The 24,754-nt window shown below is 43.7% G+C and overlaps 2 protein-coding genes, 1 long non-coding RNA gene and 1 other non-coding gene across 4 annotated transcripts in view; 2 read left to right on the top strand and 2 right to left on the bottom strand.

Annotated features, from left to right (window-relative positions):
* Positions 1-24,754, top strand: part of LOC144670421 (uncharacterized) — a 918,626-nt gene that overhangs the window by 194,244 nt on the left and 699,628 nt on the right. The window lies entirely within an intron of this gene.
* LOC144670450 (histone H2A-like) lies at positions 8,111-11,579 on the bottom strand. The gene is made up of 2 exons (XM_078532944.1): positions 11,555-11,579; positions 8,111-8,478 (listed from the first exon to the last, which is right to left on the bottom strand). Exons 1-2 carry the CDS (start codon positions 11,577-11,579, stop codon positions 8,111-8,113), a joined length of 393 nt encoding a protein of 130 aa, XP_078389070.1.
* trnag-ucc (transfer RNA glycine (anticodon UCC)) lies at positions 9,346-9,417 on the bottom strand. Its single transcript has one exon. It is a non-coding gene; the product is annotated as a tRNA-Gly (tRNA).
* LOC144670211 (histone H2B type 1-A-like) lies at positions 24,212-24,745 on the top strand. Its single transcript, XM_078532698.1, has one exon. It carries the CDS (start codon positions 24,212-24,214, stop codon positions 24,638-24,640), a length of 429 nt encoding a protein of 142 aa, XP_078388824.1. The 3' UTR covers positions 24,641-24,745.

A 24,754-nucleotide genomic window follows, 5' to 3' on the forward strand; every position in this document is an offset into this window, starting at 1 on the left:
CCCCACCTCTCCCACCCACCAAAGTCCACCTCCACCCACCCCACCCCCCCGCTCCAGTACCTGGATTGCCAATCATCGGAAACAGTTCCTCACTCTGACACGATCGCCTCAACATCTCCGAACCTTCGGTGGAATTTCTTTTTAAACAGGGAAGAAGGAATTCCTTTCGAAGTGGATTGGATGAAGGGGATGTTCTGTGTTTTTATTTCAGGAATTTAGCAGCGATTGAGTGAAGGTCAAGGAGCAAAGATTAAGAGAGGACAAAAAAATTGCAGGGACATTTTGAGGAGAGGTGCGGACAATAGGAACTGACTTCATGATCCAAAATCAATCTGCGATCCCGAGGCCAAGGTTCTGGGAATCAGTGGATCATTCAAAAATCCAAGAGTCATAAATTCAGCACAGTTTTTATGGACACGGCATTATCCGGCTGGAAGGAATGGTATCCCGGTCCGAATGGATCAGGCGTCTGAATTCAATGTACATTATGATGTAATCAGAAGATAGCAGTTTCGTGTCCTGTCCCGTTGCTTCATACAGAAATCTGGTGGAACGTCCAGTAAACCAGGTTCCCACTCGTCAGCTGCAAGTTCTGCTTTTTCTTCCAAACAATGCGGAGCTCTTTCTCAGAATGTATTTCCTTGTTACTTTGTGCATTCATCCCTCACACATCTTTGAATTGTGTTTCGTTACTAAGAAATCCACAATATCTGATTAATGTCGAGAAAATATTGATATTTCCAATGGAACAAAAGGTTTTGCATTAATCAGTTTAATAAAATGCTGCGGAGGGAATTCCAATTTCCTCATCAAGCGGCTGAATGATTCGCTGAATGTTCAGTTGTTGTTTCCAGGGATGAAAGATGATGTCACTGGTCTCGGAATCCAGAAGCCCAGGCTCATCTCTAGGGGCAAGTGTTCAAATCCCACCGTGGCAGCTCGTGGAATTTAAATTCAATTATTTCATGATTCTTGAATTGAAAGCTGGTCTCTGTAATGACGGCCATGAAACTATCGTCGATTGTACTAAAAAAAAACCATCTGGTTCATCAATGCACTTAAGAGGAAACATTCTGCCGTCCTGACCTGGTCTGGTTTACATGTGACTCCATGCACATGGGAGTATGGTTGACTCTTATCTGCCCTCGGAAATTACTGAGCAAGCCATCCAGTTCGAGGGAGATTAGGGAAGGGCAGGAAGTTATGACCGTGCAATTGACGCCCACAGCCCACAGAAGATGAATAAATAACAAAAAAATGCAATGCGTGGTATACAAGGACGAAAGGATTGACAGTTTGGATCTTTATTCTCTTGTAATAACAAGGCTGAGGGGTGGCCTAACGCTTGTATTTCAAATAGTGAAAGCAATATTTCATGGAATGTGAGCGTCGCTCGCAATGCCAGTCTTTGTTGCACATCCCAAATTCTACTTGATCTCCGTGGATTTCTCAACGGGCAGTTAGGAATCAAACTCATATGTAGGTCCGGCCAGGGAAGACATCAGTGAACCACCACTGAGATTAGCGTTTAATAGCAGGTTTTAATTATTGAGTTTAATTTCCACCAGGAGCCATGGTGGGAAATGACGCCAAGTCCCCCGGATATTTCCACTGCTCCACAAACTCCCCTAAGAGAGAGATCGAAATATTAAGTCGAATGGACTCTAAATCGGATCCCCAATTTATTGTTAACAATAAAATCGCAACGGAGATCTTAGAAGAAAACTCTATGCAATCTGGCCTCAGAACTTGGGTTGGAGGATCACATCAGTGATTCCAGGCAGACCTTCTGCAAATTCACCGCAATAACGAAGAAACAGTTGATGACACACGACCAAGGTGGGATTCGAACCTTAACGTGCAAAAAACAATGGATTTTTATTCCATCACCTTAACCTCTCTGCCAGCTCGGCACAAATTAAACCCCCTTCTATACTTTTTGCATTCATGAACTGTTGAAATAAATGAACCCCTTTGGTACAGGCCCTGAATATTCGGCCAGATGTGTAAAGGTGGAAATGTACTTTCTGCCATTAACATAAATGCCCATCACATCAGATCAGGGACTGTTGTAAACCGACTGATGTGAATCACTTCAACACTTCAACCTGATATCAAACACGTTTCTACACAGTGTGAAAATCCAGCGCTGAAAGACCGGAACTTACAAGCATTTGGTTGCAAAAGGAAACCCCTCCCAGCTCATTGCAAGCACCGGAACACATTAAAATGTGGTAAATTGTAATGAAACACTGGGGTTCCCAGCTCTGCTTGTCCTTTCAGTCAAGATTGTAGCCGAGTGCAATCAGCCTCCTACCTGAATCCACACGGAGGGAGTTGCCTTATTTGACGCATAGGGGTAAATTCAGAGTCTCATGGCACGGAGAAACGTTCTTTAATCTTGACATTCATTTTCATCACGCGTGTTTTTAGTGATGCATTTTCTGCAATGAGTTCCCGGGTATTCAAATCTGGTCCTGATTTCCGGAACTGCCACCACCTCGAGCGCGAAAAAAATTACTGCATTAAGATGCCCGATGGGTTGAGTGGTCAGAAAATTGGCAAATGGAATTCAATCCCTGAAAGTTTGGGGTAATGCATTTGGGGAGGGCAGACAAAGAAAGGGAACACTCAATAAACGGGAGGATATTGAGACAGGTTGCGGAAGTGAGACACGTTGGAGTGCATGTCCATATTTCCCTGAAGGTGGCAAGAAAGGGGGACAAGGTGGTAACGGAATGTTTTCCTTTATTGAACGAAGTATTGAATACAAAAACAGGGATATAATGCTGGAAATCTATAAAACGCTGGTTAGGCCACGGTTGGAATTTTGTGCACAGTTCTGGTCATCACATTACAGGAAGGACACAAATGCTCTGGAGGGAGTGCAGAGAATATTTAAAAGAATGCTACAAGGGCTTGAAAATTGCAGCTGTGAGGAAGGTTGGATATTCTAGGGTTGTTTTCCTTAGGACAGAGGAGGTTGAGGGGTGACCTAATTGAGGTGCAAAAAGATTATGAGCGACCTAGGGCTGGGGATCAGGACCAATTGGGTTTCTCTGGCAGAGAACCACCAGAGACACAAAGGGCCGAATGGGCTTTATCTGTGGTGTAACTATTCTAAGATTCCATGTGTATAAGTGCCGGATTCATTCTGTATCGCTCTGTCCCTGGTAAAGGATTTGAGTGTCTGATTCCTGATGTATTTGTCAGCCTCTGGGGATGTGTCATTCATTCTGCATTGCTCTCTCTGGAAAACTATGTGAGTGCGGGATTCATTATGTATTGGTCAGTCTCTGGGGATGTGTGTGAGTGTAGGATTCACTCTGCATTGCTCTGTCTCTGGTACACTATGTGAGTGTGGGATTCATTATGTATTGGTCAGTCTCTGGGGATGGGTGTGCGTGTATGATTCACTCTGCATTGCTCTGTCTCTGGTGCACTATGTGAGTGTGGAATTCATTATGTATCTGTGAGTCTCTGAGGTACTTTGAAAATCAGTATTCATTCTACCAAGAATATACTTCATTGGGCCATTTGGACACATTGGTACATTATTGCTAACGATCTTCAATCCAAGTTTACTTTATGTAATATTACCTGTTTATCCATGAAATCTATTCCCTCTCCTATGCTTATCTTGCTTTCCCTGAAATACAGCTGTGCTAATCGTCTTGACTGCTCAACATCACAGCCAGTTCCAAATTCAACCGACTCAGTGGGAAAACAAGGTAATATCGAATTCTCTTTGAATTGATTGTTGACACCTCTATGTCCACCCTATCACATCCCATCACTAATTCCTCATATTGAGCTGTTTCTGCAACACACACAGTTAATGTCATTGTATCAAAATCCTGGAACTCCCTCCCTCACAGCACTGTGGGTCTAACTACACCACAGAGACTGCAGCGGTCCAAGAAGGCAGCTCACCACCACCTTCTCAAGGTCACTTAGGAATGGACAATAAATGCTGGCCGAGCCAGCGAATCTCATATCCATTGAATTAATTAAAAAAAGTTCCGCTCTTTTGCACTTCTCAGCTTTGGCCAGTAGATGTCAGCACACTCAGAGAGCGACAGAACAGACAAGAAGCGTTCACATTTTATTGGACGGCGAAGGGAGGTATTTGGTTCAATGCAGATCTGTCAATGGCACTCTGTACCTGTGATATTGAAAAGTAAGTGTGGGAATCATATGTTTCTTTCATCACGTGGTTCTGTCTGTGTGCATGAGATTCATTCTGTATCTGTCAGTGGGATTAATTTTACATCTGTCAATCTTTGGTATTATAAAACATTGTGAGATTCAATTGCAGTTTTCCCAATCATCGGTATTGTATGTGAAAGCAGAATTTGCAGTGTGTGTTTAGTGTGTGGTCATCCATTTGTATCCATCAGCATCTGTTACTCTATGTGATGCTTGGACTCTTTCTAAATCTCTCAGTGATACAATTGGTGTATCATATTTCTTTAGTATCACTCAGATTCAGCTATTGTGAGTGAGTGCAGTGACCAGCCTGTATCTTTCAGCATCTGGCACTGAAAATGTGCTTGTGAATTACTCTCTGCTTCTGTGTGAGTGTGGGATTCACTATATGACCTTCAGTCTCTGGGACTAATTATAAATTTGCATTCATTCCACATACATTTCCAGCAGAACAACTAGCCACTGATATGGTAGGTTTAAAGCAAACAATGTGTGTAAGCTTTGGCTGAGTATTAAATCTCTGGAGGAAACAACACGTTTATTCTGGTTTCGTCAATTATTTGCCTGTTGGAAAGAAGTATATTTTTGGACTCAAGTACAGGTGGAGTGGAAGATACAGATTCCAACAATTTAACCTCTATAAATAATCATTGTGAATGTTTTGAGAGACTTTAGACAGGCTCTAGCTCTGATTGGTCAGTCCATTCCCAATCCTAATCTTCAACCAATCGGATAGCCAGGTAACAGGAATTGGAAGTGCCGATTGGCTTATATTTTCAAAATCGAAAAGCCCGCAAATTTGAGGGGGGAAAAAAGATAATAGCCGAACCGCTTAATTTCCAGGCAACAATTTAAATCTCACGCTTTAGGAGCTGTAATATTGCAGTCTGCGTCACAGAATCCTAGCGGTATTTTAGGAACAGATTAAATGTGTCAAACTCTTATCTGTAACCGGCGGTAACAAAGCAGCGATTTAAAACAGAGTAATCTCAGCTCACTGGAAACGCAATAACATAGTTTACCAACCGACTCCTTCATACAGGTTTCATCGGGACAGAGAGAAACGGCTGATTTCTGATCCTGTCCCCTAAAAGCGGCCGGGAATGTTACAATCGGAAGAGCGGAGCGCTCCAGCAGCCACACGCTCAGCATAGCTGCTCTTTGTCAGGAGCCTGTGAACACGGCCCGCGGGGAGCTGCAGTCCAGCCCGGGAGGAGCGAGACTTGGCTTTGGCTTTGTCCTGGGCTCCACCGCCGATCTTTCTACAATCTTACACACACTTCCACCACGAATGAAGAATTCCTCTCGCACTCACCCTTTCCCGATCTTCTGGGGAATGTAGTCGGCCACTTCTGAAAGCCCGGTCATGAGCTTGTGTGATACACAGCGCGAAATGATCTGATCAGGGTAACCATTACCCTGCAGGATGCCTTTGATGAGCCCGGTTTCCGCATCAAGCTTGCACGGTGAGCAAATGGCTCGGGCCCGATTCACAAAGTTGCTAATAAGACCAATCTTACAGAGCGTGGGACTGTAAGAATCCCAACGCGTATTTTAACTAATGGAGAGAATTTTGGTCTGATCACGGATAAGGCTGAAAATAAATCACTACTGCGATGGCTGGGAATCGACCCGGGTCAACTGCTTGGAAGGCAGCTATGCTCACCACTATACCACCATCGCACACTTCTCTAAATTACAGTCAGCATTTATAGTACCGCGAAACACACTATATCTTTGGCATCTTGTGTCTGACTGATAAACTGTTTTGCAATAATTCTCACCATGTTTATGTTGTTTCACACATTTAAAATGTCCCCAAAGAAGCTACCTCTTTGCATGTCTCACGTGCAGCCAGCAGAGGGCACCAGTCCACAATAAATTGGATCCTGCTGTTTTTTTGGACACATCGAGACAGGAAAAGGTCTGTTGCTGCCCGGGGAACGGGCCGTGAAACAGACAAAGATAGTAACCAACTACAACGGCTCCATGTAGATATCCACAAAGTTCCGAACAATAGAAAAATGCAACTTATCCTGGAAGGGATGAGGAAGTTCTCTCTGAAATAACTACACCAACAGTTCCCTTAAAATAATTGATTTGCTGTCACTAATTCAATAGCAACCGTTTACATTTCAGCCGGTATTCATTTCCAGTTCTAGACAGACACTTTCACTGACCGGTTCACTCTTTGAAAAACTTTTCGAATTCCCGCTCAATAAACTAAATTACAGGCCCGTGATCCGATTTTATCTTGTTCTTAGTCCCATTAATTTGTGATACCTGCAGACTAACTGGTTTAGAGGCTGATGTGTTTGTGACCTTCGTTCTCCTTCTCTGCCTGATCCTCACACCTCTTGACTGCCTTGTCGATTACAAATCACTCCAACTCAAACTTGGCCAAACCCCGTGTCACAACTCAAACCCAAACACATTATATTCTCCAATTCAGCTGGAAGAGGGGTTAGTAAAATTCTCAATGCTTCTGGGAGGGGAGTTGTGTGTTAATGGAATAGAAGATGTCCGAGAAATGGAAGCAGACTGTTTGTCTGTTTGTAGAAGCGACTGGAATGAGGCGGGGATATTGCTGACAGGTCTGGATTTAAAAGATCCCGGTTTCTAACTATAGATAAACAAGATGTTCCATTGAGTAAGATTTGTTTCGAGCGCCCTGTTCACTAATGGTGCCCAGAATTCGAAAACAAATCAGTTCGAACAGGCAGGAGGCGGAGCTAGATGATCACAGACTCTGTTCTGTCTGTCACTCAGTCTCCTCCCCGCCCCGCCTCTCACTCTCTGTCCCGTTCTCGGTCAGGTCGGGGCCGGCTATTTAAAGGAGGAACGTGAAGCAGCTCGTCTCTCATATTCTGCAGCGATCTGAGTGAAGGTTCATCATGTCTGGAAGAGGGAAAGGAGGCAAAGGACTGGGTAAAGGCGGAGCAAAGCGGCACCGCAAAGTGCTTCGTGATAATATCCAGGGCATCACCAAACCAGCAATCCGCCGCCTGGCTCGCCGTGGCGGTGTCAAGCGGCTCTCGGGTTTGATCTATGAGGAGATTCGCGGGGCGCTGAAGGTTTTCCTGGAGAATGTGATCAGGGATGCGGTCACCTACAGTGAACACGCCAAGCGCAAGACGGTCACTACCATGGATGTGGTGTACGCTCTGAAACGCCAGGGCCGCACTCTCTATGGTTTCGGCGGCTGAACAACTCGACCCTTTCTACCAAACACACAGCAAAGGCTCTTTTAAGAGCCACCCAAAACGTCACATTAAGAGCACTGACCTGGGAACGGGAGCGAGAAATCTCAAACTGTAACTGAATGAAAAGCAGCTTTAGCATCATTTCATTCTCTTTCTGTCACTAGTTCATTTATTAAGGTTGTTGGTGTTTTAAGTGGGGAGTGGAGGGATGTATTACCTCCCCAGACCCCACTCTCCCACTCCAATATAATGGAAGGACGACTCACTCCATTTTCTCTTCAATATCTATTAAACCGTGACATGAATCAAACCCATACAGTTCATGATGTTTATGTGGGAGACCCGGAACTGTCGGTAGTCATGGTGATTTCGCCCATCAGTAGGACCTTTCTACCCGCCTGTTATAAACAGATCAGGTAAAAATTCCGAATTGAAACCGGGTTGAAAGGCATGTAGAGCCAAAATGAGACTTTTCTCAGGTTTTATACTGGTGTCTTTTGCAGCGAAACTAGAATTTTTAATGAAAATGGTGGAAAAATTCATCAGGTCTGGCAGCACCTGTGTGGAGAGAGGGAATTATCTGTTGGAATGGGCATGACGCTTCTTCAGAGCCAGAATGAAATGAGTTCACACAGTGAGCAGCCCTTTCACAGACTCTGAAAAGAGCTTTTGGGTTATTAGATTAAAGAATGGCTGCTTCACTTCGTCTTCGAGCCCGCAGCGGCGCTGGTTTTCTTGGGCAGCAGCACGGCCTGGATATTAGGCAGCACCCCGCCCTGAGCGATGGTCACCCCTCCCAGCAGCTTGTTGAGCTCCTCGTCGTTGCGGACGGCCAGCTGCAGTTGTCTGGGGATGATGCGGGTCCTCTTGTTGTCCCGGGTCGCGTTACCGGCCAGCTCGAGGATTTCAGCCGTCAGGTACTCGATTACAGCAGCCAGATAGACCGGAGCTCCGGCGCCAACACGCACAGCATAGTTGCCCTTTCTCAGGAGCCTGTGAACACGGCCCACCGGGAACTGCAGTCCAGCGCGGTGGGAGCGAGACTTGGCTTTGGCTTTGTCCTGGGCTCTACCGCCGGTCTTTCTACAATCTTACACACACTTACACCACGAATGAAGAATTCCTCCCGCACTCACCCTTCCCCAAACTTCTGGGGAATGCAGTCGGCCGACTTCTGAATGGTCAAGGTGTTCGGAATCTCATTGGGTGGCTTTTGTAACCAATCAGAGAGCAGCTTATTTCACCAACCTAAAAACATCAAAAAGAAAAACAAAACAAAAGACCGCGGATGCTGGAAATCTAGCAAAAAATAAAAATACCTGGATAAACTCAGCAGCTCTGACAGCATCTGCGGAGGGGAATACAGAGCGATCTGATGAAGAGTCATACGGACTCGAAACGTCAACTGTATTCCCCGCCGCAGATGCTGTCAGACCTGCTGAGTTTTTCCCAAGATCAAAAAGAAAATGGACCGTAGGTTGAGCCAAACTGGCAGAGCTGAAACAGGTTTACAAATTGAACATTAGCGCCAATGTATTTGAGTGTGGCTGAAAAAAGAGACATGTCAAAGCTTTTCCTTCTGCCCTCAACAGGACACTCGCAAGAAAACCAATGTAAGGGGAAGACAACAATTTATATTGATAGAGAATATACTTCAGGGTGGAAAGTGACCGTCTTAGGCCCGGTCATGAGCTTGTGTGATACACAGCGCGAAATGATCTGATCAGGGTAGCCATTGCCCTGCAGGATGCCTTTGATGAGCCCGATTTCAGCATCAAGCTTGCACGGTGAGCAAATGGCTCGGACCCGATTCACAAAGTTGCCGATAAGACCAATCTTACTGAGCGTGGAACTGTAAGAATCCCAACGCGTATTTTAACCAGTGTAGAGAATTGTGGTCTGACCACGGGTAAGGCTGAAAATAAATCACTACTGCGATGGCCGGGAATCGAACCCGGGTCAACTGCTTGGAAGGCAGCTATGCTCACCACTATACCACCATCGCACACTTCTCTAAATTACAGTCAGCATTTATAGTACCGCGAAACACACTATATCTTTGGCATCTTGTGTCTGTTGATAAACTGTTTTGCAATAATTCTCACCATGTTTATGTTGTTTCACACACATTTAAAATTTCCCCAAAGAAGTTACTTCTTTGCACGTCTCACGTGCAGGCAGCAGATGGCACCAGTCCACAATAAATTGGCTCCCACTGTTTCTGTGGACACATCGAGACAGGAAAAGGTCTGTTGCTGCCCGGGTAACGGGCCGTAAACAGACAAAGATAGCGACCAACTACAACGGCTCCATGTAGATATCCACAAAGTTCAGAACAATAAAAAAATGCAACTTATCCTGGAATGGATGACGAAGTTCTCTCTGAAATAACTACAACAGCACCTCCCTTAAAATAATTGTTTTGCTGTCACTAATTCAATACCATTGCTGACTGGTCTGGATTTAAAAGATCCCGGTTTCTAACTATAGATAAACAAGATGTTCCATTGAGTAAGATTTGTTTCGAGCGCCCTGTTCACTAATGGTGCCCAGAATTCGAAAACAAATCAGTTCGAACAGGCAGGAGGCGGAGCTAAATGATCTCAGACTCTGTTCTGTCTGTCACTCAGTCTCCTCCCCGCCCCGCCTCTCACTCTCTGTCCCGTTCTCAGTCAGGTCGGGGCGGGCTATTTAAAAGAGGAACTTGAAGCAGCTCGTCTCTCATATTCTGCAGCGATCTGAGTGAAGGTTCATCATGTCTGGAAGAGGGAAAGGAGGCAAAGGACTGGGTAAAGGCGGAGCAAAGCGGCACCGCAAAGTGCTTCGTGATAATATCCAGGGCATCACCAAACCAGCAATCCGCCGCCTGGCTCGCCGTGGCGGTGTCAAGCGGCTCTCGGGTTTGATCTATGAGGAGACACGCGGGGCGCTGAAGGTTTTCCTGGAGAATGTGATCAGGGATGCGGTCACCTACACTGAACACGCCAAGCGCAAGACGGTCGCTGCCATGGATGTGGTGTACGCTCTGAAACGCCAGGGCCGCACTCTCTATGGATTCGGCGGCTAAACAACGCGACCCTTTCTACCAAACACACAACAAAGGTTCTTTTAAGAGCCACCCAAAACGTCACATTAAGAGCACTGTCCTGGGAACGGGAGCGAGAAATCTCAAACTGTAACTGAATGAAAAGCAGCTTTAGCATCATTTCATTCTCTTTCTGTCACTAGTTCATTTATTAAGGTTGTTGATGTTTTAAGTGGGGAGTGGAGCGGTGTATTACCTCCCCAGACCCCACTCTCCCACTCCAACATAATGGAAGAACGACTCACCACATTTTCTCTTCAATATCTATTAAACCGTGACATGAATCAAACCCATACAGTTCATGATGTTTATGTGGGAGACCCGGAACTGTCGGTAGTCATGGTGATTTCGCCCTTCAGTAGGACCTTTCTACCCGCCTGTTATAAACAGATCAGGTAAAGATACCGAATTGAAACCGGGTTGAAAGGCATGTAAAGCCAAAATGAGACTTTTCTCAGGTTTTATACTGGTGTCTTTTGCAGCGAAACTAGAATTTTTAATGAAAATGGTGGAAAATTTAATCAGGTCTGGCAGCATCTGTGTGGAGAGAGGGAATTATCTGTTGGAATGGGCATGACGCTTCTTCAGAGCCAGAATGAAATGAGTTCACACAGTGAGCAGCCCTTTCACAGACTCTGTGAGAGGCTCTGAAAAGAGCCTTTGGGTTATTAGATTAAAGAATGGCCGCTTCACTTGGTCTTCGAGCCCGCAGCGGCGCTGGTTTTCTTGGGCAGCAGCACGGCCTGGATATTAGGCAGCACCCCGCCCTGAGCGATGGTCACCCCTCCCAGCAGCTTGTTGAGCTCCTCGTCGATGCGGACGGCCAGCTGCAGGTGTCTGGGGACGATTCGTGTCTTCTTGTTGTCCCGGGCCGCGTTACCGGCCAGCTCGAGGATTTCAGCCGTCAGATTCTCGAGCACAGCCGCCAGATAGTCCGGGGCTACGGCACCCACACGCACAGCATAGTCTCCCTTTCTCAGGAGCCTGTGAACACGGCCCACCGGGAACTGCAGTCGAGCGCGGTGGGAGCGAGACTTGGCCTTGGAGCGATCTTTACCGCCGGTCTTTCCTCTTCCAGACATTTCACAATCTCACAAACGCTTTCACAGGCCTGAAATCATTTGTTGGGCAGCAAGTGTCTAAGTGTCTGTATCATTGGGACAGGAAGTGTTGCAGCGCCTGTTGCTATGAACAGAAAGTATCGGAGTCACATTATTTTCAGTTTGCAGTCATCTTGTAGTTGCAGAAATAAATTAATTTCAGCATGATGGGAGGATTGCTGATTCGGTTCTTATTTATCATCAATGAAAACTGAGTTCGATTACAGTGAATGCATAACTCAGCGTCTTCAGTAATATTTCAAACAGCAAGTTTCCGATGTATAGAAATACCCGCCTTTCTCCCTTTTGTCTAATATATTTGGTGAATAGAAACCTATCAAAGTGATATTTAAAATTGCAGTGTTGTTTCCGGAAGGGAGCTCTGATATTCTCATCCCCGTTTGTCGATAGAGATGGTTTCGAATTTCACCTTCGGAAAGCTCTGAATGTTTTACTGCCCCCAGTGCCGCCAGCTCCTACCCCCCACCCAACCTATCCCATCCTCTAACCCCCTACCCCCCACCTCTCCCACCCACCAAACTCCACCTCCACCCCACCCCACCCACCGCCCCAGTACCTGGATTGCCAATCATCGGAAACAGTTCCTCACTCTGACACGATCGCCTCAACATCTCCGAACCTTCGGTGGAATTTCTTTTTAAACAGGGAAGAAGGAATTCCTTTCGAAGTGGTTTGGATGAAGGTGATGTTCTGTGTTTTTCTTTCAGGAATTAAGCAGCGATTGAGTGAAGGTCAAGGAGCAAAGATTTAGAGAGGACAAAAAATTGCAGCGACATTTTGAGGAGAGGTGCGGACAATTGGAACTGACTTCATGATCCACAATCAATCTGAGATCCCGAGGCCAAGGGTCTGGGAATCAGTGGATCATTCAAAAATCCAAGAGACATAAATGCTGCACAGTTTTTATGGATAAGGCATTATCCGGCAGGAAGGAATGGTAGCCTGGTCCAAATGGATCAGGTGTCTGACTTCAATGTACATTATGATGTAATCAGAAGATAGCAGTTTCGTGTCCTGTCCCGTTGCTTCATACAGAAATCTGGTGGAACGTCCAATAAACCAGGTTCCCACTCGTCAGCTGCAAGTTCTGCTTTTTCTTCCAAACAATGCGGAGCACTTTCTCAGAATGTATTTCCTTGTTACTTTGTGCATTCATCCCTCACTCATCTTTGGATTGTGTTTCGTTACTAAGAAATCCACAATATCTGATTAATGTCGATAAAATATTGATATTTCCAATGGAACAAAAGGTTTTGCATTAATCAGTTTAATAAAATGTTGCGGAGGGAATTCCAATTTTCTCATCAAGCGGCTGAATGATTCGCTGAATGTTCAGTTTATGTTTCCAGCGATGAAAGATGATGTCACTGGTCTCGTAATCCAGAGGCCCAGGCTCATCTCTAGGGGCAAGTGTTCAAATCCCACCGTGGCAGCTCGTGGAATTTAAATTCAATTATTTCATAATTCTTGAATTGAAAGCTGGTCTCTGTAATGACGGCCATGAAACTATCGTCGATTGTACTAAAAAAAACCATCTGGTTCATCAATGCACTTAAGAGGAAACATTCTGCCGTCCTGACCTGGTCTGGTTTACATGTGACTCCATGCACATGGGAGTATGGTTGACTCTTATCTGCCCTCGGAAATCACTGAGCAAGCCATCCAGTTCGAGGGAGATTAGGGAGGGCCGGAAGTTCTGGCCGTGCAATTGACGCCCACATCCCACAAAATAAGAATAATTAAGAGAAAATTAAGAGAAAAACAATGCAATGCGTGGTATACAAGGACGAAAGGATTGACAGTTTGGATCTTTATTCTCTTGTAATAACAAGGCTGAGGGGTGGCCTAACGTTTCTATTTCAAATAGTGAAACCACCTCAAGTGCGAAAAAGGTTCCGGCATTACGACGGGCTCGCCCGGGAATTAAATCCGGGACGACTCGTACATTAATTCAATGAAAATCCCAAAGCGAGAATCATGCCCCTAGTCCAACGAACCACCTGTACTGCAAAATGCCGTCAAGGAATATTTTCATTGTCACCCATAGTGTATCAAATAAAAGCGAATTACTGTTCCTGCTGGAAATCTTTTGGAATGTATTAGAAACCCCGGGGATGACTCCAACCAATGGAGAGTTTCCCTCCTCATTTCCATGAACTTTCAGTTTTGCTGGGGTTCCTTGATGCCCGCACTAGGTCAAATGCTTCTCTGAACATTAGTGAACACTTGCACCTCACGGCTTGAGTTCAGCTGTTTCTCCATTTTTGGACCAAGGCTGCCAAGAGGTCAGAATGTGATTTGAAAGATGCCTTACATGGTTTGCTTGAGTGCTCAGAAATTTGGCAAATGGAATTCAATCCCAGAAAGTTTGAGGTAATGAATTTGGGGAGGGCAGACAAAAAAGGGAACACTCAATAAACTGGAGGATATTGAGACAGGTTGAGGGACTGAGACACTTTGGAGTGCATGTCCACATTTCCCTGAAGGAGGCAAGACAGGTGGACAAGGTGGTAACGGAATGTTTTCCTTTATTGAACGAAATATTGAATACAAAAACAGGGATATAATGCTGGAAATCTATAAAACGCTGGTTAGGCCACAGCTGGAATTTTGTGCACAGTTCTGGTCATCACATTACAGGAAGGACACAAATGCTCTGGAGGGAGTGCAGAGAATATTTAAAAGAATGCTACAAGGGCTTGAAAATTGCAACTGTGAGGAAAGGTTGGATATTCTAGGGTTGTTTTGTTTAGAACAGAGGAGGTTGAGGGGTGACCTAATTGAGGTGCAAAAAGATTATGAGGGACCTAGATCGGGTAGACAGTAAAGACTTGTCTTCCCTAGCTCAGGGGTCAATTACCTGGGGGCATAGATTTGAGGTGATTGGCAGAAGGATTAGAGGGGACACGAGGAACATCTTTTTCATGCAGAGGGTGGCGGGTGTCTGGAATTCACCGCCTAAATCGGTGGTTGAGGCTGAAACGACCAACTCATTGGAAAGACACTTGAATCTGCGCCTGAAGCGCTGTCACCTGCAAAGCTACGGAGCAGGCACAGGAAAGTCCGATTAAAATCAGCGGCTAGCTCTTTTTTTTGGCGGCACAGACATGACAGGCTGAATGGCCTATTTCTGCATCGTAATGTTTCCATAGTGTCATGGCGTCTGTGGTGTTTCCGAGAGGGTAAGGCGATGGACTGTTAGTGAACTGTGCTTTCCTTATCGGTGTTTCCATTGATGCTTGGCTGTGTTCGGTGTCGCTGCCGGTAGTTGTGTTAATGAAATTAAAAACACACAAGCAGGGAAAGCAATATTACCTACAGCTCAGTGAAAGGGAAATAGGGTCGTTCGATTTATTTGGTTAAAACACAGGAGAAATCCTGATTTGTCCAAAAAGTAAAGATGTCACAATGATTACGGAGCCCAGCGGCGATTGGTGAGGCGGCGGGGTGACGGGCCAGCAAGTGAATGGTGAGATTTCAAAGGACGCACGTCTATAACGTCAGCGGTAGCGCGCATGCGCCTAGGGAAGGGGCCGGTGCCAACTTCACGTTCCAGCCGAAGAGTGATGACGTCAGCGGGACCCGCAGACGAAGTATTGTTGGCTTCTTTGTATTTGTGAGCCTTTAGCCTAAGGTAGTTCTGGAATCACTAATGTGCTACTCCAATGCAATTGATGAGGTCAGATTGCACAGACTTGTCTTGTAATAGCTTGAATTCGAAGATTAAGACTTCCTCTGATTGATATTCACCATGATTAAATGAATTAATCGGGTAGTTAGAGAGGAGCTACTTCGTCTAGTGGGGAGTGTCCAAACCAAGGGGGAATTGTTCGGGAGTAATGACGAGATGCACATCTTCAAAGAAGAGTAATGGGAATCTGGAAGTCTCTCCCACAAAAACTTGCTGAGGCCGGGCATCAACCGAAAATTTCAAAAATCACATTCATGACTTTTGTGCAGTGACTGCAGCGCAACTTCACCAGAATGTGAATGGGACAACAGTCTTAAATTATGGGGACAGGTTAGAATCATAGAATCATCGAATGGTTATAAATCAGGAGGAGGCCATTCATCCCGCCATGTCCATGCCAGTCTCCCAGAGTCGTATTGTATTCCCGTGAGTTTGAAGACTTGGTGTGTAATCATTCAGTGAATTTCAGTCTGTGGAACTCTGTGTGCCGGTAAAACTCAATCCGCATTTATCAAACCCTGATATTGTAATTGAGTGGGGAAATCATTACTTTGTCTATCAGCCTCTGGTACAACTTGTGCATGTGAGAATCGTTACCTACCTGTTAGTGGCATTGTATGCGCGCACGTATGTATGTGTGTGTGTGTGTGTTTGTGTGTGTGTGTCTGTGCCTGTGTGTGTGAGAGACAGGGGACTGTGGTGTATCATGATTTTACTATCAGTCTCTGGTGTTAGATGTGAATGTTGAATCCATCCTCTGTCAGTCTCTGATACAGTGTGAGATGTTGAGTTTAATTATTTATCAGTTCATGGTACTCTTTGTGAATGTGAGAATCATTTTGTGCCTGTTGGCTTCTTGTCTTCGATGTGGATTTGGGAGTGATTCTGAAACTGCATCTCTCATTTCTGGTACGGTACGTGGATGCAGGTTTCAATGTGCATTCTATATGTGCTATTGCATGCGAGTGTGGGATCAGTTCCATGTTTGTCAGCCTCAGGTGCTGTGTGTGATGGATTGTATCATTCTGTGAATCTTGGTCTAATGCGGAATGTGAATTTTAGGCTCATGCTGTAAATGTCAGTCTCTGGTTTGAGTGTGGGATACATTATGTATCTGTCAGTACAGCTACAAGATACAGCAGCTGCTGGACGTCTCTGATTCTTTGAATGTGGGATTTGTTCTGAGTCTGTCAGTCCAATTTACTGTCTGGAAGTGCGTGATTGTGTCTGTCAGTCTGTTACCGTCTGTGAGTTTGTGATTGAATTTTCGAGCCTCTGTTACTGACTGTGATTGTGTGATTTTATCTGTCTGTACTTGGTACTGTCGGTGAATGTGTGATTGTATCTATCATTCTCTGTTAAAGTGTGTGAGAGTGTGGTTGCACCTGTCACTCTCTGTTGCTGTCCGTGAGTGTGTGATTGTATTTGTCAGTCTCTCCTACTGCCTGTGAGTGTTTGACTGCAACTCTCAGTCTCTGCCACTGCCTGTGATTGTGATTGCATCTGTCAGTGTCTGTTACAGCCTGTGAGTGTGTGATTGTATCTGTCTGTCAGTGTCTGTTACTGTTTGAGAGTGTGTGATTGTCTCTGTCAGTCTTTGTTACTGTCTGTGAATGTGCGATTTTACCTGTCTGTCTCTGAAAATACTTTGCAAACCTGCATTCATTCTACCCAGAAGGCACCATATATAAAACAGCCATTTGGTCTAATTGGCACATTTCTCCGCAAGATCCGCCAGCCAGACTGCTTCACGTTACAATACCTGCTTATCCCTGAAATCCATTCCCCCTCCTATACTTATCGAGCTTTCCCTTAACAATGTTTGTGCTATTCGTCTGAACTGCTCCTTAAGATAAACACTTCCAAATTCTACCGACTATACGGGAAAATAAGTTAAAACCGACTTCTTTATTGGATTTCCTACTGACATTTATCTGTCTACCCGATCAGATCCCACCACCAATCCCTCGCATTGACCTGCTTCTGCAAAATTGATCATCAGAATTTCTTCCCGTCTGTTGCAGTTTTCGCTTAAGACCAGTAGATGTCAGCACACTCCGGTAGAACGAAGTTTAGAAATCATTGGGTGACACAGCAGACAAGAATTGTTCACATTTTATTGGATCTGGGAGGAGGGATTTAGGAATGCTAAGAGCGGAGATGACATTTTATTGAATTCTGGTGTACCCAGCTGGGGTAATAAGGTTGTGATAAAACCATCAGCCTGTTCTATGCGTGACTGCGATACATTCTTCTCTGCCCTTATCTGGTCCAGCTTGTGAATGTGGGATTCATTCTGTATCTATCACTCACTGGTGCTGTGTGAGCGTGTGAGAGACATTCTGAACCTGTCAGTCTTCTCTATTCTATGGCAGTGTCGATACGTTGTCAGTGGAACTATATGTGAGTGTTGGATTTATTTTGTATCGCTAATTCTCTGGTACAGTGCATCGGTGTTATTTTCCATCTATATATTTCATTTCCTGACTCTGAGACAGCTGGGACACATTCTTAACCTGTCAGTGGAACTGGACGTGTGGAAGGATTTTGCTCTTTTTGTCCGCTTCTGGTAATGTGAGTGTTGAAGTCACTCTGTATCTGTCATTCGCTGGTACAATATATCTGTGCCATTTCAGTCTGTACCTTGCATTTTCCGATACTGTTTGTTGTTATTAAACAATGAACAGTGGAAAAAAATAACTGCACAAAAACGATTAGAACAGTTGTACAAACAAAATCTATTGCAGGTATCAGGTGAGATGTGTGAAGGACACATTTAAATCAGCGGCTGCTTGTTTGCGGTTGGATACTTAGCTGAAATGGGAGCGGGAATAAGAAACATGACTCGAGCAAAAGCTCCAGCGGGCAGCTCAACTCAGGGAACAGTGCATGGATTGGGCTGTTTCTGAATGTCACAAAATTGTTGTAAAATCGCTCAAAACACCCGGTCAGCAGAAGCAGATTGGTGTCTTACTGCAGTGGAGTCAGACATTGTTTGAAGGTTTTCCATTTCCGATGGTTCCTAATGACTGTTATTTGAAAGGTTACATTGATAACTTTTGTATCTTTTATTTAATCTATTCTACGGTTAAATTAGTTATTTTTTTTGCAGACAAATATTTGGAGGAACCAGATTATTCCTCGACATAAGGGAAATGTTCCCCAGCCAGTTCCAACACAAAGCAGGTACAGCATCACTCACAATGCACAAGATGCTGACAGCTCATTAGATCCACTCTCACAAAGAAAATGAGTGTTCAGTCCCACACTTTTCCCAAGGTAAGAGACAACTTTTCAATCCCAGATTCAACAGAGCAGACAAAGCTGATTTTTTTTCATTCCCGATCAACCCAGCTAACATCAACCACAGGATTAAAAAAAATACACGCCCAGTGGCAGATTTAAATACACTGAGTCACCTTGGTCACAAATTAAATAAAAACTCTTCGCTAGAAATGACGACAACTAACTGATTGTAACATAATGAATAATGTGCAATTATTCAGGGCTACATATTGCAAACCAATCCAAAAAAATCTCACCATGATTCAGACGATTCAACAGCAATTCCTTTACTACAAACTGCAGGAATTAGATACCAGGATATGTATCTAATTGACGTGTATGTTACCATTCACAATTGTTTTCACAGAGCTGCACATTGAATACCATTTCACAATTCCCACACAACTACTGAATGTAACCTCTGGCTATAAAATACATCAATTGCATGTAATACATTAAATGTCAAGGTAAACATACATTGATACATTAAGAGGGTGTTAAACAAATAGTTTCCAACATGATACCAGTATAGTTCAGGGGCAGAATTATCTCCCACTTACATACAGCACCAGAGACACATAGATACAGAATGAATCCCACACACACTGATAACCAGAGAATCAAAGAGGTAAAATTAATCCCACATTCACCTAGTCCCAAGAGATTGATGAAAATAAAGGAATTCCAAAACATGTCAGAGAATGACAACGACAGAATTATTCTTACATCTACCTGCTGTACCAGAGGCTGAATGATCCAGAATGTGGCCCATGGTCATAGAAATAACCAGGATGAAATCTATATAATAAATACCACGGTCATTTACACTACCTGAAACCGAAGGATACAAAAATAATCTCATGAACATGGAGTAATGGAGATTAGAAAATACAGGAAAAATCTCACAATGACATTAAGTACCAAATACTGACAGGTACAAGTTAATCTTGAACTCATGCACTGCACCAGGCACTGAAAAAACACAAATAGAGTAGCACATTCACAGGCAATAGTATAGACAGAGAGAGCTTGAATAAATCATACTCACTGTCATCAAGGTGCTAATGAAAACTGAGTTAATCGGCACACACATTGGAAGCATGTCCACACTCACATAATGTTCCACAAGCTGAAAAGTACTGAATTAATCCAACTTCATACAGGGTACCAGCAATTGAAATGTAGAAATCAAACCACAGGCATGCACAAAAACATGAGAAAAAAGTTTGAAAAACATAGAGTCAATCCAACAGTGACAAAATATTGCCGCAAGTTAGCACACAAAAAAAAACCCACTCAAAATGTTTGACAGTGTCAGTACCAACTTCAAGCTCACACTTAGCTCCAGATGTTGACAGATTCAGATAGAATCTCAATCTCACAGATAGTACCAGGTCGAATCAATTGCACTCTTGCAAGCAGTAACAGAGACTGAGTGATACAGAGATGAAAAACACACATTCACAGACTATACAAGATGCGGCAATATAGAATTAATGCAACACGATCACAGTACACAGGATAGTGAAAGCACAGAAGGAAACACACTTTCTCAATTAATAAGAGCAATGATGATACACAATGTATTCCACACACACACAGTATCAGAAAATGACATTAATAGAATTAACCCTGCAGTTCCACAAAGCACCACAGACTGACAGGTGCAAAAGAAAAACAACATATAAAGGCAGCACCAGAGACTGATATATACAGTATGAATCAGACACTCAAAGACTGATGATTGCAGAACCAAGGTCAAACTCACGTTCACTTCCAGACACTGGCAGGGGCAGAATTGGCCCCATATTAACATACAGTAGTGGAGCCTGACATAGTCCATGAGTCACAAAATCATGTTCTGTTCTGACAGGTGCATAATTCACCTCACACATTCACACTGACCATAGACAGCCAAATACGCAATTCAAATTTCTTTCATATAAAGCACCCAAGACTGAGACACACACCGTTTATCTCATTCTGCACAGAGAGTTACCGCCTGAGTCCTACACTCTACTTAAGCAAGTTGTTGCAGTGTGTCTCAGAGATGGTACACACTGTTCACCAGTGGTTGAGGGAGTAAATGCTTAAGCTGGTGAATGGCGAGAAAGTCAAACCCACAGCTTTATGGATGTTTTCAAGATTCTTCCGTGTTGTTGGAGGTGCACTTATCCAAGCCAGTGCAGAGTATTCCATCTCTGACCAGACTTGTGATTTTTAGGTCGTGGAAAGGCTTTGGGGGACTGGGAGGTCAATCACTAGCTGCAGACAGGCTCTGATCTGTTTTTGAAGCCACAGTAATATTGTAACTGGTTATACAATGTACCTTGAACACATTTATCATAAACTAACCATCACTGAATGATGATCAGACTGACAGAAAAAAAAGAGCAAACTTACTTGGCATAGATTAAAGATAAAGTATAATTACCCTTACTCACATTCCAATAACTGAGATGTACATGGTAAGATCCACATTCAAATGTGAGGAACAGGCAGGGAAAATAAAAAAGCACACTTTCACAAATCAAGTACTGAGTAATATTTAAATTTACAACCACATCCCAGAGACAGGGAAATAGGGATCAAAACCCACAATATATTATTGGGGCCAAAAACATGTACAGAATAGTACATATCTGTAATGTAAAACTGACAGGTACAGGATGAAATCGGAAACAGGCAGGTATAGACTGATACTAAAAATAAACTGACAGATACAGAATGGCACCAAATAAACTTGCCAGAATATAAAAGGTATAGAAGAATGGTCTTTCGTCCATACTCCAAATTGTCATGTGCAGAGTGAAATGTATACTTAAATAGCTGTACCTGACAGGCACTCAGCAGAATCCAGATTCAAATATTAGAAACTGACATGCAAAGTGCAAATCCAAAATAATGTATCAGTCTCTGACAGGTTAACAGTGATCCCACACCCAAATGCCAGAAATTAACTGATACAAGAGTTAAGTTCCTTCTTCCAGATCAGAAATTGCCAAGTACATTGGAAAACCCACATTCACATATCAGCAATTGACAAATCCAAAGTAAAATCACCATTCAGTGCAGCAGGAAATGACAGGGCCAGAAGAAAAGAAGCACTCACTTAACATAAATTGGCAAAAAGTAAATAATCGACATGCCTATAACAAACTAAGTGGTATAGATTATCATTCACAATCATTCATCTGAACGTGACATGTGCAATAAAGCCCAGGTTCTCATAACATTGTTGAGCAGGCACAAAGTGAAAACCAAGGACGTGTTACACAGCAGAAATGGGCAGGTACAGATCCAAACTCACACTCACTTATCAGAAACTCCCTGGTTCAAATTAAAGCCAACACAAACGTGACAGAAACTGACAGATTCAGGGAAAAGCACATATTGACATACCAGTGACACTCGGTACAGTATTATCCAAGTCACACAGGCCAGAAACTGACAGGTCCAGAGCAAAATAAAACTCAATGAAGCAGAAAGTGACAATTATAATTTCATTTATCAGAAACTGCTAAAAACAAAACAAAATAATGCACCTGCATACAGTAGCTCGACAGGAGTAGATGAAAACATACAGCCATACTTAATCAAGTCTGACAGGTACAGAGTACAACCCAGATCTTTCACACACTGGTAGGTACAGAGCAAAAACAGCAATTAACATATCCAGTGTAAATACTACAGGCTTACAGCTACTGAGTTGAAAGAAAAAATCCTTGATTCCAGAAACAGAGTGTTAGGGAATGATACCATCATAATAAACCAGGAAGTGACGAATACAGATTAAAATCCACGTTACAATATCAGTTACTGACAGGTAGTCCATTGATCGCTAGCAGAACTTATCAGGTATTAAGTACAGACCATACACTGGCATTTGACTTTCAGTCACGTTAGGAATTTAAGTGGGAGGGGGATCTTTTCTGTATCTCTGTGTATTAATTACTGACTAAGTGACGATTAGTCAATGTTCAGCTTGCTAAAGTACAGGTCTTAAATTGTGAAACCCTGTTGTGTGATCCTTTGAGGTGGTCACGGGAATTCAGAGATATTTTTAAAGGTTATCAACCTCGATGGGGGTCAGACGATAAAAACTAACTGAGGCCTTCAGAAACAGTTGTAGAGACACATTCCAAATAATAAAATGACAGATATGGGAAAATGCCACACACTTATACCAAAGATTGACAAGGACAGAGTAAAAGCCCACTCACTTGGCAGAAATTAACATGTGCAGAGAAAAAACACACAGGCATACCAAAGACTAGAGAAGTACAGAGAGAAAGGGAATAATAAAAATATATTAAAATAAAAACAGCCTATGCTGAGTGAAATGCAGAATAACATACTGGGACTGACAGGCACATTGTAAATGCCACACTCACTTGGAAGCTGAATGTTATAGAGAAAAAGAAAACATTTTTAGGAGGTTGCAAGTGAAGAGGAGATGTTACACTCTCCGATCCCACAACAACCACAGAGGCTCAGGCTTCCTTTTAACCGGTTTTATTCAAGCATATGCAAGGGAGCCGCAATCATTCCTAAGAATAACAATGAAGAGCCTACTCCCTGATTGATTATATTTCACTACTTTTGTACTTTTTCTGATCATAACACATTTGAGTTTATTTGAATACATCCAATTGGTAACCGACACACCAGTTCCATACTAACTTTATCCTATTGAGCACATAAACATGTGATTTGGCTTACCAGTTATTCTAAAGGATGTATTCTCTGATAGCATTTTTAATTTCCTCCTAACACAGGTTATGAATTAAATCTCAACATCACTGACAATAGACCGAGAGATAGAGATTGTAAGCCTCACTGAAGAAGCACATAATAATCGCCAGAGAATGAATCCCACAACCAAGTAGCTGACAGAGAAACGACAAAGAATATTGTTTAATACAATGCTTGGATCATACTATGGGATAGCTCCTGCCTTGCTCCATAAATATAACCAAATAGATTCTGTGTTTGACCCCCTCAGTGACACCATCCCTCCCAAGCATTATAATAGATTATTTGATCAATGCAATCCCCTCTTCAACCCCCGTGCTGCTTCTTTTGCCTGATCTTTCCTGAATAGGTTGAAGCCAGAAATATTGAATTTTGTTATTGCCACGATATCAATGTCACATGTGGGACTTGCGGCTGCTGCTCATCAACCTTATTCCCACCTCACATGAGCAGCAGAGGCCGCATGAGCCCCTGTCTGACCCCTAATATTCAGGAATGCTCTGTCCTGCTGAAGGTTGGAAGTAAAGAAGAGCAGTTGGTCCTGGTGAGGAAGGGAAAATGTATGAACAGCATCAGCAGGATTATCGAGTGATGTGGTATTCCCAGCATAGAGAATGTGCTGGTGCGGCAGAGGGAGTCAGAAAGTCTGGGATTTGGGCGGATGGGGCGGGTAGCGTGAAAGGAAGGTTTGACTGCTGAGAGATTTTGTGGCTTGAAGGACCAATAAATGTGATTGTGTTTTTAAACTAACTAATCAGAAAGATGTAAAACATCACGAATTGACCTCATTGTGAAATAGCCAATCGGGAACATGGCATTCACCCATCCTTCATTAGCATAGGCCTCTGGTTTCGTCAACAAAATGCGAGTTTCGACCGCGGTTTCAGTTATTCTGGGTCTGAAGATTGTGATCATGGTTAACGGGAAGAAAGCGCAGATTTCCAAGAAGGGCGCCAAGAAAGCGCAGGAAATGTTGCCCGCGAAGGGCGGCAAGAAGAGGAAAAGATCCAGGAAAGAAAGTTACTCCATCTACATCTACAAAGTGATGAAGCAGGTTCACCCCGACACCGGCATCTCCTCCAACGCCATGAGCATCATGAACTCGTTCGTGAGCGATATTTTCGAGCGCATCGCGGGTGAGGCTTCCCGCCTGGCCCATTACAACAAGCGCAGCACCATCAGCTCCCGGGAGATCCAGACCGCCGTGCGCCTGCTGCTGCCCGGGGAACTGGCCAAGCACGCCGTGTCGGAAGGGACAAAGGAGGTGACCAAGTACACCAGCTCCAAGTAAAACTCCACAATGGACTGAAAAACACCAGAAACACAACGGCTCTTTTAAGAGTCACCCACAATCTCTTTGAAAAAGCTATACGATTGCTTTACTTCTAAATTTATGATATTTCTA

This window comes from Cetorhinus maximus, chromosome 31 (genome assembly GCF_964194155.1).
Source record: "Cetorhinus maximus chromosome 31, sCetMax3.hap1.1, whole genome shotgun sequence".
NCBI lineage: Eukaryota > Metazoa > Chordata > Chondrichthyes > Lamniformes > Cetorhinidae > Cetorhinus > Cetorhinus maximus.